This window comes from Siphateles boraxobius, unplaced genomic scaffold (genome assembly GCF_051911475.1).
Source record: "Siphateles boraxobius isolate OS27281-9 unplaced genomic scaffold, OSU_SipBor_1 13, whole genome shotgun sequence".
Taxonomy (NCBI): Eukaryota; Metazoa; Chordata; class Actinopteri; order Cypriniformes; family Leuciscidae; genus Siphateles; species Siphateles boraxobius.
This window is the reverse complement of record NW_027508733.1, coordinates 5018835-5034320: the sequence shown is the minus strand read 5'-3', so window position 1 is coordinate 5034320 and position 15486 is coordinate 5018835. Positions and strand designations below refer to the sequence as shown.

At 43.9% G+C, this 15486-nt stretch overlaps 2 protein-coding genes and 1 pseudogene across 7 annotated transcripts in view; 2 read left to right on the top strand and 1 right to left on the bottom strand.

The window, feature by feature from the left end:
- The window catches only part of LOC143734954 (uncharacterized), a 375259-nt gene that overhangs the window by 259444 nt on the left and 100329 nt on the right, over positions 1-15486 (top strand). The gene's annotated exons all lie outside the window — the stretch shown is intronic.
- LOC143735223 (uncharacterized) overlaps positions 1-15486 on the top strand; it is a 395094-nt pseudogene that overhangs the window by 373360 nt on the left and 6248 nt on the right. The gene's annotated exons all lie outside the window — the stretch shown is intronic.
- LOC143735234 (uncharacterized) lies at positions 302-13537 on the bottom strand. Of its 5 annotated transcripts, none has more exons than XM_077225335.1 (6): positions 13361-13537; positions 11415-11729; positions 10557-10622; positions 10242-10409; positions 9982-10049; positions 302-2345 (listed from the first exon to the last, which is right to left on the bottom strand). In XM_077225335.1, exons 1-6 carry the CDS (start codon positions 13494-13496, stop codon positions 2295-2297), a joined length of 804 nt encoding a protein of 267 aa, XP_077081450.1. In that variant the 5' UTR covers positions 13497-13537; the 3' UTR covers positions 302-2294. The 5 variants fall into 5 exon arrangements, 4 of the variants coding, with proteins under 4 accessions (XP_077081450.1, XP_077081451.1, XP_077081452.1 ...); XM_077225336.1 differs by lacking the exon at positions 13361-13537 and adding an exon at positions 12416-12771 and having other exon boundaries at positions 10242-10439; positions 10524-10622; XM_077225337.1 differs by lacking the exon at positions 13361-13537 and adding an exon at positions 12416-12771 and having other exon boundaries at positions 10242-10439; positions 10545-10622.

Genomic DNA, 15486 nt, shown 5'->3' with positions numbered 1-15486 from the left:
CCTTGTTAGGCCCTGCTGTTAGATACTGTAATTATACCAGTCTGTAAGCAAACATCATCTTTCCTTTGATGGTTATTAAACGGTAGTAAATTATTTTTTGGATGCTTTTAATAGTGTAAAATAGATGTGTGTTTTTCCACTGTATTATTTTTATAATGATTGTTTCTTTGACATTAACAGATTGTCACGAGTCACGACCTCCCCATCTAGTGTTAGGAATGCCAATGACAAAAAAAGAAACATTTGGATTGAAATATCCCTTCTCCTGTCCCAGCTCACACACAAGTACCACAAAAAGAGATAGTGTCAAAAATAAGCTTTCTTTATTTACACAGAAATAGAAAAAGCAGAAAGCGTGAATCTTCAGGAGGGGTCCAGGCCAAAATAACAAACAAAAGGGATGCTGCCTAAAAAGAAAATAAATGTAACTTACCTAACAAAAGAAAAATATCCCAAAGAAAGTACAACCGCCTTCCCTTACTCCCTAACTAACCAGTAAACAAGAGAAAACAATTAATAAAGAAAAGAATGGCGACCTCCTCCCTACTGCTTCCAAAATAATTAAATAAACATTAGTCTAATGACATAAGTCAGCAACAAGATAAATAAACAGAAAATATATATATCAATTGAAAAACAAAAGAGAAACTTAAGACACACAAGTTAAGAAAAAGGTGTCCTCACGGTTCGACCGTGACATCCCCACACAGGGAAAACTCACTTAAAGAGCAGCACACAATATCACTTCACAACATAAAGAAATCAAAGAAATAACAAAGAAAAATAACACATTACGGCTTGGGAAGTAACAAGATCAACATTATATGGGTGGACCTATGCGTGATAACAAGCTGCAAATAACTACCTGAAACTAACACTTGTTATCTGTAGATCACAGCAGTAGTAGATGAGGTCATGGATATATAGAGATGCAAATGCTGCTGAATACACACACATAGTAAATTATATTAATATTTCACATTCACACACTAAGATCTTACAGAGAATATATTTTGAATAGGCCTAAACATTTTCCATTCTGTACTTTATTTTGCAGTAAATGTTATGTTTTGCATAAAGAGAGAGTAAAAAAGTTCTTCAAGATTCACAAGAACACACACTCACACTATTAAAACCTCAAGACATGCAAACACTGATGCACATTAACCACAAACGTCCAGTACTGACACGCTCTCACACACATGCTCTCAACAGATGAAACCACTTTTCTTTCCAGATCTAAAACTGAGGCCTTCTGTGGTTTGAGTTTGTTGAATGCAATTCTGTAAAAATACACAAAAAACATCTGTTTTCTGCTAATATATATAACAAAATTAAACGTGTACTGTTGTTATGCAGATTTATGTTTATCAATCATTGCCTTTTGATCTGAATGCATTGAGAATGTGCTTCTAAAACACTTAAAATGACTGTTTAAAGTCAGCTAGGATTTCCTGAACATACACAGAGTAAAACTGAAAAATACACTGTTTAAAATAAATACTTGTGAACAAATATCTGAGCCGTTCCCGTGTGAGCTTTAACATCAGTCCCAGTAGGGCATCTAGTAAAGTTAGGTTATTAGGTTATCTATGTGACTTTGCACTCTCTCCCAAATTGTGTGTGAAAGTCAGTCCATGTATAATAAATGTCTGTTACATGTGGATGAGTTTTGGGATTGTTAAGAATCCACATGAGGGTTTTAAGAGCTCAGAGGAAATTATAGACTCACAAATCTAAAGTAAATGTTCAAAGTTAGAAACTCTTAAATAAAATCTGGTTAATGTCCCATGATGCTTAACTATCTCCATGTAATTCTTTGAGCTTTTAACCTTTACTATAACTGAAACACATGTAAACATGCAAAATTACAATAAACAGAAAATGTAAAAAAAAAAAAAAAAACTAAAATTACACACAACTAAAAACATATTTGAGAAAAAGTAAAATGAATGTTCGGAGTTTACATGCATTTAAGAAATTGGTTTATTGCAGTGTTCTGAAATGCGGTGTAAGTGTCACGCTCTTATACACAATGGCTGATATCAGTTATCAGCTTTAACCAAACCCCTGTGTTACTTTACTTATCTCTCACACACTTGCACTCTTAGCAAACAGTAAGAACGCAGCTAATGCTTTTGCATGACCATAAGCTGCTACTAAAACAGTGCATGTAAGCATGAGCAACGCTTTAGAATCTTAAACAGTTTGGTTGCAATACCGTCTTTCTAGTGTGCATGAAAACCCTTTTGATGAGAACATCAATAATGAGGAAAAAGCCTCACAGAGTTTAATTAACGTCTGGTGACGACACCTGCATGTATCACCTCATCTTGTTTAACCCTCTGAAAGAAAACATACAAAGATACAATTTGTCAATATTAATAGTATGTAATGTCAGGTTTAGTAAAATAAAAGTTTAATAAAAGAGCTAGAGGTGAAATACAGAAAAGAAGAGAAAGGGTTTTTAATAGTAGGCCTAAGTGCCTTTGTTTATGGCAGATTTCTATCGCTCATTTGCACAGCATGTTGATATGTCAGCTTGTGTGTCAGGAAAGCTTGTCAGATTGGGTTCCTCGATTCTAGATTGTGAGCTGGGCTACTAGAGGCAGAGATTGTACATCATCTACTTATAGGGAACAGCAGTGCTGAGTACTAATAATGCAATTAGTCAAATCAGTTCCCTTTCAGTCGATAACGTCGGACGTAGTCGACGCGACTGAAATGGGATCACGCTAGGGAGCCTGTCTTCTTCGAGTACTATTGAACGAGCCAATGTAATTGGCGTGCGTGATTCGCATCACACACTCCGCCCCCGCGGCGCGGGTATAAATACGGAAGTGGATGCACGCACTAGTTGCCTTTCGCTTCGGAGCCGATCGTTTGATGTCTCTGAGAGTGCTGTTGTCTACAACGAGCGAGTGTGTCGGTGTTCTTCAGGAAGACTCTCCCAGTGCTGGTGTTCTACAGCGCGAGTGCAGCGGTGATCGCGAGCTTTGAGCTCTCAACTGCTGTTTTAACAGCAACAAATTTCTAAATGTTTGTGTGTGTTGATGGCTGGTTAGAGGGCGGAAAAGTGAGTGCTTCACTGTTTCAGTTCTCTGTTCAGTGTTGCCGCGGTCATTCCCCTGTGTGCTCCGGCACTGGTGACGGTCCTATTTTCTGAAAGAGCAACACGGGTGCGTTTGCGTCTTTTTCAAGATGGCATTCCGCCCGTGCGTTTCTGGGTGCGGTCGTTCCCTGTCTCTCTCTGATGGTCACAACTGTTGTGTCACGTGTTTGGCTTACAGCACGCTGAGACAGCTTTTGTGGACAGCTCATGTTTTCACTGTGGGAACATGACTGTCGCAGTGTTGAGGGCGAGACTCGCCTTCGTTCGCGGAGAGCGAGTCCCCATTACCATGCCCCACCCTCGGGTGCTGTGTGGGATGGGTGACCGGAGGATAGTGTTGGATGTCCCGCCCGGTAACCATTCCCTGTGGGCTCCTCACTCCTCCCTTCCACTGCAACCACTGGAGCCTCCTGTGTTGTCTGCTGGTCCATCTGTAATGGGTGGGCCAGCGGTTTCACTCGGGGCTCCCCTGGAGGACAGGATGCCGATTGCAGCATCGGAGGGTGAGCTGACTTCTAGAGATGATGACTCGGCTGCATTGTCTCCCTCCGGGAGTTCAATGTTGCCCGAGCCGGATCCAGAATTATCAGCTATGCTGAAACGGGCCGCCGAGGCTGCCGGGCTCGAGTGGAACCTCCACCGTGTCCCGTTCAGTCTCGGTTGGAATCTGGAGTTTGGTATCTTGGGGCGGGCCGCGCTGGTTCTCAGCTCGCCGCCCCAGTGCCTTTCTTTCCCGAAATGCATGGAGAGCTTGTCAGGTGGTGAACAGCATCTTTCTCTGCCAGAAACTGCCTGACTAGCTTTTCCCCCTCATTACCCTTGATGGAGGAACGGTGAAGGGTTGCGAGGTGTCCCTCCATTGGAGCGGTCTGTCGACACAGGTGCACCTGTGTCCGGCGGCCGCTGCCTTTTGGGGGGATCCTCGTCTCCCCCCTAAGGCCTGTGAGTTTCGTCTGCTCCGACGGGCAGAGCTTACAAAGCCTATGGGCAAGCCCCTTCCTCTTGCGTGCCATGGCGTTGCTGCAGGCTAGGGCACCCATGGCATGCACGAGGGTAATCCAGACCGTGCGCTCATAGGTGAGCACCGCACTGCATCCGACCTCACCCTCCGGGGTACGGGTGTCGTAGCGTGCGTGATCGGTCTGGCGATGTCCACCTTGGTGGTCCAGTAGCGCCTTCGTTGGCTCAGCCTGGTTGGTATGGCGGATGCGGACAAGGTTCGGTTCCTGGTCTCCCCAATTTCCCAGGTTGGGCTGGTCGGCGACGCGGGGGAGAACTGCATCAAACAGTTCTCTGCCGCTCAAGCGCAGACGGAGGTCATCCGGCACATCCTGCCCCGGTGGCCAGCTGCTGCTTCCAACCGCCGCCGGTGGCAGCTCCTCCGCCTGCTCGTCGCCGTGGGCGTTCTCCGGCCGCCGCTCCTGCTGGCCCTCCGCAGCAGCCTCCACCCAGGCCTCAGCATGGAGCCGGCCGCAGTTCAGACGCCCAGCCCGCTCCAGGCGCTGCCAAGCCAGGTGGCAAGCGACAGCGAAAGCATTCCGGAGCGGGCCGCCCAGGAATGGATGAGATGCTCTTGGAGTGGCACGATCACTCCCTCCCCCCGGGTGAGGGCCGGGTGGAGCCTTTGTTTGTGTGTGTGTCTGTTCCGCCGCTGGCTCCCTAAAAAAAAAAAAAAAAAAAAAGCGGAGCAAGCGGTACCCACACTTCAAAGAGAGAGCAATTTCATCTGTTCCTGGGTCCCAAGAGGGCCAGTCTGGCGGGTGTGACCCTGTATAGCCTTACACCCCTCAGCTCCCCCTTGGTCGCCAGCAGGCAGCTTGGTGCGTTCGAGGACCCGGTCATCCGCCTTCTCACGCGCCCCCTGCCGCTTGTGGAGACAGGTAAGTGTTGCACAGCACACTAACACCACTCTCTCTACTTTGCTGCCCCACCTCAGGCTCGGCTACCCCGCTCAAGTCAGTGATAGTCATCACATTAGGTGTTGAGCAGACGTGCTCCTGAAAATTCAGTGATATTCATCACACCGAGTGTTGAGCAGTGCTCCTGACTTGTGCGTGCTTATCTTATCCTGCTGGCGAAGGATTTGATATAGCCGCTCCTCCAGCCGGTACGAAGGCCAGTGTAAACTCGTTCTTCGTGCTACTAGGGGGTGGGTCGTGACCATCTTGGCCCAAGATTGGTCCGCAGCTTTGACCTGAAAGACAGGTGCTTCAGATCTCTACCTCCCGCACCGCAGGCCATCCTGTGTGTTGCGTCTAAGGGTGGAGTATCAGTACAGTGTCCTTCCCCTCGAGTGCTCCAGAGCCCGTTGGGTCTTCAGGTCAACTGGAAGAGAGTAATCTCGCCCACGGGCTGAGTATCTCTTTTCTAGTTTTGGAGAGGTACTCGGTCCAACATGTCTCTCCAATGAGAATGTGTTCAGCTGGTGTTGAAGTGAGAAAGGGTCCCACTGAAAGAACTTTCAGAGGCTCCTGGGGTATATGGTAGTCGCAGCCTTTGGCTCCCTCCATATGTGACCGCTTCAGCGCTAGCTTCACGATCGAGTCCCGAGGTGACCGTGGCAGAGCAGCTCACCCTGTGTGACTATAGTTCATCCCGGTCTGCTGCCAAACCCTCTTCAACAGAGGGGCCATGTACAAAGGGCGTGTTTTAACGGGGGCCTGGGCGACCCCCGACTACACGGGCATTCGTGCCTCGAGTTGTTAGATATTGCGACCGTAGCGCAAGCTTCCCCTGCATGTCACAAACTCACCCGTCACCTCCTCCTTGGAGTCAGACGCTTCTGAGGGCGCCTTGTTCCACTCCTCCCGCTTACTCAATCGTGCCGCCATCGAGCCTCACGACAGTTATAGCCAGGGCAAGTGGAGACTCCATCCCCTGGGTCCGGCTGGGTCATGACCATTCCGGGGCCGCTCAGTTGCCCCCCCGGTTTTATTTTTCCGCCAGTGTTTGTGTAAACCGAGCGGACTACCCTTGGACAAACACTGGGACTCAGCTGCCCCAGGGGCCCGCAGAAATGCGTTTAACCCCAGTGAGCCTTCTAAAAGTGACTGCGACTCATGGTCGCCTGGCGCCTGCAAGTCAGTGAAATCATCACTCTTCATGTTGAGCAGAATTGCTCCTGAAACTCAGTGAAGTTCATCGCACTCAGGTGTTGAGCAGCAATGCTCCTGTAGCTCAGTGAGTCCATCACAGGTAGCTCAGTGAATTCATCACACGCAGTGCTGAGCAGAAATGCTCCTGGTGCTCAGTGAAGTTCCTCGCACTCAAGTGTTGAGCAGAAATGCTCCTGAAGCTCAGTGAGTTTATCACACTCAGGTGTTGAGCAGTAATGCTCCTGAAGCTCAGTGAACTTGTCACACTCAAGTGCTGAGCAGAAAATGCTCCTGAAGCCCAGTGATCTTCACATGTTGTGTTGAGCAATGCTCCTGTCTTTTGCGCCCGTCACTTGCACCTACGTGCCATGTCAGGAGAGGAACAGGTCTTCATAGTTGCCCCTTATTGGCCCAACTAGACCTGGTTCCCTTCAACAGCCTTCCTGACTTCCCCTGGAAACTCTTTCGGGGACGGGGCACGATGGCACACGCGTTCTTCCCCCGGAGATTCCGGGCGGTCTTACATCTGAACGCGGAGGTTCAGGTGGCTATCACAAGAACATGTGATAGTTACCATCACTTCTGCGAGCACCCCCTAGAATTGGGTAGCGTGCTTACGCCTTTAGAAGTGGAACGTAGTCGTTGAGTGCGTCTTCTCTCCTGAGGAGATCCTGAAAGCTTTCGATCACTTCAGTGCTCTCTTTCCTGCAAAATGGGTTGCAGTAGGCTGTTTTCCTAAATCACCCTCAAAATGATGTTGCCTCTGTGTTTAAACGACGCTCATCGTGTTGCAGAAGTATGCAGAAGCACGTTCTGGTCGTCAGGTTCCTGAGGAGCAAGGTCTTGTAAATCCTTGTGTCCCTCTTTATCCTCTTGGGCCTTGTCCCTGGTGCGACTGCACTGCAGAGACCGCCCCTGAGCCACTGCAGGTAGTGAGTTAAAAATTCTGTTATATCAGTTCTCCTGCTCGCGTGGTCTCTACTAGAGGGTAGGGACTTGCTCGCTTTCGGTCAACGTATTGTGCCTGGAGTCTGGGCCGGCTAACTCTCACAAGCTGAGACCCCGGCTCGGATTGTGCCCAAGGTTCCTACCTCTCCCGTAATAGGAGCAGGTGGTGAGCCTGCAAGCGATGCCCTGGAGGAGGCAGATCCAGCCCTGGCTTCTCTGTCCGTTCGCTTGGACGTGTACAGAATGCAAGTCATAGACCTCAGACCAGCTCTTCAAATATCTGTTGGAATTCAGCAGAGAGGGAAGGCTGTTTCCATGCAAAGTTGCACTTAGTGCTTGCCTTCATTTCGGCAAAGATCCGAGATGCAACATGTCCACTTAGGTGTTGAGCTCCTCTATGATGAGTGTAAAGTGCTCCGCCTGGGCGTTGACGATATACTTTGCTAAACAGATTCTAGAGTTGGGGGCTGGACGACACCTGGTTGAACCGCTGCTTCCCGTGGGCTCCCTTCTCATGAAGCCAGTTTCACCGTGAGCCCGGTTCAAGTGTCGGCTTGCTGCGCCATTCCCCTCCTATGGACTGGATACGTGCGCCTTTCTACTCCAGTTGAGTTCCCTTAAAATTGAACCCTGTTGAGTTCCTCCACACCCCTCCGACGTCGGACGTGCGGAACGTCTGGTGTTAGGCCTACCACTCGTAAGCAGTGTGGAACCTGTGTTAGGCTGGGTCCATATGTTGCGGTCCCTTCGGTGACCCCATATGTGTATTCTTCCACGATACGGCTCCCTGCGGTGAGCCCGTGTCTTCCCTCGGCAGAGTCTCTCTGCCGTCACTGTCCGGTGTGTCTCCCCCCGTCTTAGGCTGGAGCCACCCCAGTGACATTCCATATGTTAGACTGCCCGGTTTCCGCCCAGTTCATATGTGTATTCTCCACATTACCTCCCTCTGGGTTGGATGTGGCTTCCGCAGCGTCCCTTCCTTCCAACGTACGGGGAACGCTTTCCCAGTGGTCCTGTAGGAACAGCAGTGACTTCCCTGGCCTAAGCCCTGTCCTTCCCCGCCTTAAGTTTGCGGGGGCATCAGGAGGCTTTGGTTTAGGCACTGGAAGGTGGCAGCGTTAGTGGCGTGTTCAATGGTTGATCCCATTTCAGTCGCGTCGACTACGTCCGACGTTATCGACTGAAAGGGAACGTCCTGGTTGCGTATGCAACCCACCGTTCCCTGAAGGAGGGAACGGAGGACGTAGTCCCCTTGCCACTACCGCTGGACCACCGCTGACCCCGGGTTACTCTCGGCTCCTCAGCGAAAAGCAACTAGTGCGTGCATCCACTTCCGTATTTATACCCGCGCCGCGGGGGCGGAGTGTGTGATGCGAATCACGCACGCCAATTACATTGGCTCGTTCAATAGTACTCGAAGAAGACAGGCTCCCTAGCGTGATCCCATTTCAGTCGCGTCGACTACGTCCTCCGTTCCCTCCTTCAGGGAACGGTGGGTTGCATACGCAACCAGGACGTTATATTACGATATGTTACCAAGTTAACTACAATTCATTCTGGTTTGTGTGAAATTGAGAAGAATAATATAAAACCAATCTGCAAACCACCAAGGTGAACTGGTTTAGTCTTGACTTGTGGTTGAGAGTGTTAGGGGAATCCACATGTAGCAAGTGGTGCTCAAGCACGCGCCATTTGGCCTCTTGACTAGGTTGACTTGAATGCCTTTTTTGCCAGACATTTTTTAACTCTTTCCCCACAAAAGTAATCAAGCGTAGAGCGTTAATTCTGGCAGGTCACCTCAGTCAAACTTGCATCAGCTGATCCACGTCTATCTGTATGACGTCTATCACAGCATCCCTATATACACAGCTAATTAGACGGTGAAAGTCTACAGACAAAAAATAGCCATCTCAATAAAAATCCAAGCAGAATTCGCATTGGATGCAAGTTTGTTGAAGCTTAAATAATCGCTGCAAAAGATGCTTTCCAACAGGTTTTATCGTAGTTTTTGTCCAACTTCATTGACTTGTATTGGACGGACGTTCTGTGAGGTACGGTACATCTTTTGCAGCGATTTTTGTGTGAGCATATCAGTGAACACTCCAGACCCCTCGGGGAGTTTCACGTCTTTGTAAACTAAAGTTTAATGCGTTTTATGAATGATTGTTCCAGTGCACCTATGAAACCATTGTGGAGGTGGGGGGTGCTACCACAGAAACCGAAAATTCTCGGGATAGCAGCATTTGTCCAAATTTCAATCTTAACCGTTCTATTTAATCAGAAACGATCTTAAAATAGGGCTTTAAGTGTAAAATACCGAACATGTCCTTTAATGAAAGAATGAAAAAGAACTTTGCCACGAGTATATCGGGGCCTTGAATATCTAGAGCCATAGGGCACACAGAAACTTCCACTCTCAAGTGCTTGTGAAAGAGGTGTGTATTCAGATGTTTTGTCTCAGCAGATGGGGTGAAGATTGGGAACTAAACATTGTTTCACACAATTTGTTTTGAGTGGACTTCCCATTTAACTATTATCCATATGTGCTGCACGATCTTTTCTTAGAACTAACCTTTTCTCATATTTTTTGCTCCGTGACTTAAACTGCTGCTGAGGCAGTCATTTTTAGTGAAGGTATGAAGTCGACAGAAGTTTAAATCCCAGATTTCAAACCTGTGCTTTTTTAGATTCATATCTTATCTATCTTATCTTAAATAAAAAAATAAAATTAAACATTGGGAAGCATACCCATTCACACTTACACAGGGATACAATAAACATATCTAAATGTGACTGCTAAAAAGAAGACAGATGACACAATCTTACCGTTTTCGGTGGGTTTCTTTTATAGAATGTCGGATCGACGTAAGTGATCTCTTCTTCACTGGCCTCAGCTGTAATGTTATTATTATTATTATTAATAGATTAAATAAATCTACAATCGGTAATCCTTTTTATCGTTCAAATACATTATACATTTAAGGTGCATTATGAAAAATAGAGCTTTATGTAAAGGCTATACTTTTTATTACAATAATTAATATATTAATTATTATTATTATATATCAGCAGTAGGTAATACTTGCCTGTTTTTGTCTTGTCTGTTTTTCTGTGTTTCCTGTAGTTGTAGAAGATCAGGACTACAGCGATAAGCATCAGAGATCCAGCAGCAGCAGCAGAGATCAACACTATCAGAGAGACTGAGTCTGGAGAACCTGGACCTGAAGAAGAACCTGAAGGACGTGAAGAAGAACCTGAAGGACGTGAAGAAGAACCTGAAGGACCTGAAGAAGAAGCTGAAGGACGTGAAGAAGAACCTGAAGGACGTGAAGAAGAACCTGAAGGACGTGAAGAAGAACCTGAAGGACGTGAAGAAGAACCTGAAGGACGTGAAGAAGAACCTGAAGGACGTGAAGAAGAAGCTGAAGTAGGATGTGATGTAGAGGGCGGGTCTGGTGTTGTAGTGGCTGAAGAGGGACAGTTATTAGTGTGAGTTGGAGAAAGTAGTAGATCTGTTACAAACCGATGTTATTAAGAAACATGTACTATAAAAGTGAATGTCAGTCAGTCCGAGTTTATTGGTAATAAAATTGTGTTTATCATAAACTCATTATAGTTTATTTCAATAGGAATTTCATAATTCAAATGAAATGCTTGGTTTTAGTTCTTCAAAGTAAATGTGAATAATCATCATGTCAAATACAGCCGTATAAGGCACAGCATGGCAAATAAAACAGTGAGATGTGTCCCCATAGGTAAAGACCTCAATCAGGTGTGTATTAACATAGAATTACAATTGTACTGATAGAAAATGGAGCGAATGTGTCTTGTTTAAACAACGCAAAATAATAAAATTGGTGTGTACTGTGTAGGAATAGTGGCTGTCCTGTTATTATAGCTTCACCTACATGTATCGTCTCTGTGGCCTGGTCGTATATGTACCTGTCCATGTTTGCATGGCATATATTTGGAATTAGCTATATTGGTTTGATATGAAAAAATACTTTTTTATTTTTTCCCATTTATTTGACTCTACTCATGGTCAGAAACAAGAGACCTGTCTCCTGGTCAGTTTTCAATCCCTCTAGACCTAACTAAATTAATATTTGAAATGGAATTAAAGTGTCATTGAAAAAATGTGTAAAAGATGTTTAAAAAAATCACCATACATCGTTTATTTTATTTTGCAGTATTAAGAATGATTATAGATATGCAAAGGCTGTGATATATAATAGAGTGAGCTATAATTCTCTACTCACCATAGACAGTAATATTGAATGTGGTCTTGCTTCCTCTGATGATCACTTCATAAAGTCCAGAGTCTGAGGTTCTGGTGTTCATGATGGTCAGAGATCCAGTTTTATTGTCCAGCTTCAGTCTGTCTCTGAATCTCTCATCAGCGCCGTTAGATATGTAGATCTCATCAAGCTCTCTATTGATTTTCACTAATAGAGGCCCATCAGTTCCAAACCTCCAATCAATCACATCATCTTTCTTTATTTCAGTAACACCAGTGTTTAGAGTGACTGAATCTCCCTCCATCACTGACTTCACTGCATCACCACCAAACACACCTGAAGAAAAACAGTTTACAATTTAGCTACCTTTTCCCAATTAAGTTGGTTTAATAAAGCTTTATTTAAAGTTTGAAGTTGTTTTGAAGTGACTACAGACTTTGGAACAATAGAAAGACTGGCAGTTTATCAGTCACGCATAATGTACGTAAAATTTAGATTGATTTAACAAGGATTTTATCTTTTAAACAAGTTTTGAAATTATGACAAACTTTAGCAGGAAAGTGTGGAAGGTAAATGGAAGAAAGCTAAACTGTGATCGGAATTCACACATCTTCATATATTATAAGTTTGTAAGTGTTAAGAGTTAAACTTGTAAATAGAAGAGTGGAAGTTCTGCATTTTTTACATTTATTTATTGATGATGGAGCTGAAGTTCATTACAAATCCACAAAAATAACACCTTACTGGAAAATATAAACACCTTGAATCTTCAAATGAGACTGAAAGTAATAATTCCTGTAAGATTCCTGATTTTACAGGACATTTAGATAAATATGTAAATTATTGGTAAATAAATCAAGCCACAATTATTTACATAGTGCTTTATACAATACAGATCATTTCAACGCAGCTAAAGATTATTCAAAGTAACATCTGGGTATAAAAGCAAGAGCAAATCTTCTGACTGAATTAATAGTTTTATAAAAAGCTGTTGGCTGTTACCATACATTTTTTTTACTTACCAGTCAGAAGGCAAAAGCACAGCCAGAAAAAAAAACATGTTTTTTCTTTAAACATTTTCTTCCAACCGCTTAAATTGTTTTTAAAAATGACCTGAGAGCAATGTGGACTTTAGTTAAGTCGTGTAGGAAAACTGTAGATCTGCTTCTGTCTTTGTGTCTCGGCTGAGTGAGCATGCGTGTGGCGTGTGACGTGTGGCGCTGTCGTCCAGTTTCACAGCAGTTCAGTTTTTTTCTTTCATGTTTTCATTGGGCCGTGTCTGTGTCATTGTGTTAAACTGTATTGATGCAGACGTCACAAACTCAAAAAATGTTGGATTGAAATAAATAACTGGATTTGTGTGTGAGTGTGTGTGTGTGTGTGTGTGTGTGTATAGACTCCTTTTGCGCCGACGTCACAATTACGTCACGGCGTTAGCTGGAGGCAAAACAAAGTGAAAACTGGAGGCGGCCAATACAAACACAGCTTCGGCTACATACGGATCTTAAATTATTATTATTTTTATTAAATATCATCTTGTTGTGTTTCTGGGTGCGCGAATCACCTACAGGATCCAATTAGAAATTTCATCGCATAATGTTTTCTAAATTATTGTGATTATTTGTGAATCATATGATTGTACATTGTTGTGATTGATTGTGATAGACTTTTTGAAGAACCTGGTAAGAAAGAATAATCAAATACATAGTTAATTAATATAATTTTAATACATAAAAAATATTTTTATTTCTAGAAAATATTCACATCATTAAAATTGCACTGTAATGTCACTTTACATTGTCGTCTTCTGGCCTTGGCGCTGGGCAGGACCACGCAATGTAACATTACCACAAGTCAAGACCATTCATCACATAGATATAGGCATCTAAAGATTTATATGCCCTCAGTTTGTCTTTACGTTCGGGTTCTCTGTCAGGTCGGTGTAGAAGTCAGGCCACTCACTCAACCGAGGTATAACGTAATCCTGTCAGATCGTCCATCCATTGACTGAGCGTGTATCGGTCGGCCAATCTGGTTCCGTCCGTTAAAATTAACTTTTGCAAATAACAATCGCGGTCCTGGACAGTGAGTGACCTTGCACATTAAGATAAAATCAGATTTTCTCCCGTCATTGTTAAAAAAACAAACTAGCGTTAGTGAAGCGGCCAGAGGGATCATTCTGATTCTGCCTCCACCTGAAGGCGGGCGTACACGGTGCGAATTCTGACAGTTGGATGATCGTACGTCCACGCACACTTTACGAGTGAATTTATCTGAAAATAGCATGGAGTGATATACGACACGATTTTACCACCTGCTGAATTCTGCTCCAAAAACCCTGATAAAAAACTCTGCTCTCAGACTGAATCAGTGTTCACCAAATTGGTGACAATGATCACTTACTATTAACAGTCTCAAACCAGGACAAATGGACGGTTGTTGTGGTTATGTTGTTATTTCAACATATGTGTGCGTGCAACAATCAAGATGTCCATTTGTAAATCCAGCTATATTTGGTTCTTATTAATTAATCCAGGCAATTGGTTGACGAAAGAATAATTAAAATTAAGATACAATTAATACAAAACGAAATTCACTTTAAAGAAAGGCTTTCTACAAAACCAAACTTAATGAAGTGGTCAAAATCATGTCTGGCCATCATGTCTCCCGATATATTGCGTAGGCTATAGGCTACTTTTCATAATCAACATAGATGGGAAAAAAACCTTATAATAAAAATGAAACTAAATGCGCTTATTTAATGGCTACAACACATATACAGACTGTGTTTGTACAAATTGCTGCAAATTAATTTAATTCTGAATTTTGCACACAAGTTGAAAGGCATTTGTTTGTGCATATACAACATATCTGCAACATTTTTTTTAAGTTCACAGATAATTGTGCATGCATTGATTAGGCTAATCATTATGATACTAAAATCATAATAATACTCCCTTTCAATAGTCCAAATTCGCCGTGGCGCTGCCATTTTCGTCTTTCTTCTGTGGATTTCGTCAGCTCCTGCCAAATTGGTCAAATTCAGATAGATCGACAAATCGGCCCATTCAACCGCACACACCTCACGAATTCAAGCGGACGTACAGCTCCCGAACTTTTTAGACATGTTTAAAAATGATCGGGAGGTCGAGAGGTGCTCGGCTCGGCTCGTATCTTCCTCGCACACGATTCGAGCCGCGACATGCGAGCACAACCGATTTACACGCGATTTCTCCCGAGTGAAAAAAATCATCTGCGAGCTCGTAAAACAGCAAAAAATCGCATCGTGTACGCCCGCCTTAAGCTCCGCCCACATAAAACGTCATCATGTTTACCAACTGAAAAGGGGTACATATATATTTATTTATTTATTTATTTAATGATATTATATTTATCACAGACACACATAATATAGGATCACAGACACCTTGGCACCTTGTTATGGTTGGTGAGTGGTTTTAAAGATTTGTTAAATATAACAAATGCTTGTGTCTGATTTGTCTCCGTCATTACAAGAAAGTATAATAGCTTCTGTTTAAAAAAATATAATAAAAGCTCTCTCGTGCACCCCAGATTTGCAGTCTTTGAGATTAAATTAAAGTTTTATTAAATTTGACTGTAAATACTGACCGAAGTGCAGAAAGTGATTTGCCAACTGATACGACGGCAGGATATGATTTCCTTCCAGAAACAAAAGCTTTATTATTTTCTTTGAAATAACACAAAAACCTGCTATCCAGATACCATTGACATGGAGTCCTGACAACTGTCTTTGTGTAGGAGGTTTAAAACATGAAAGCTGTTTTACCTGTCAATCATTTCGACAGGCCTTGGGGGCGGGGTTTAGAAGAGAGAGAGTGTGGCTGAAGATATGAGGCGTGGTCTAATAAAGTCTGCACCACTTTACTGTCTACAGGCTCTCACAGGTTTTCAGACTGACTGAAACTATTTCAGACCACTGAACTGTTGAAGAAAATGTATCACACGTTTACTTTTTGCAGTTTGTGCTGTTGCTGTCTGGTTGGTAAGTGATAGAAAAGATGTATAGTTGCATGTTATTTGTGTGGACCAAAACGTAAAATACAATATATGA

Coding starts and splice junctions, on each gene's coding strand:
- LOC143735234 (XM_077225334.1), bottom strand. CDS start 12,470: ATGTTTAAAGAAAAAACATGTTTTTTTTTCTGGCTGTGCTTTTGCCTT. Junction 10,623..11,414: donor ATTCAATATTACTGTCTATG/GTGAGTAGAGAA, acceptor GTCCCTCTTCAG/CCACTACAACACCAGACCCG. Junction 10,050..10,241: donor AACAGACAAGACAAAAACAG/GCAAGTATTACC, acceptor ATAACATTACAG/CTGAGGCCAGTGAAGAAGAG.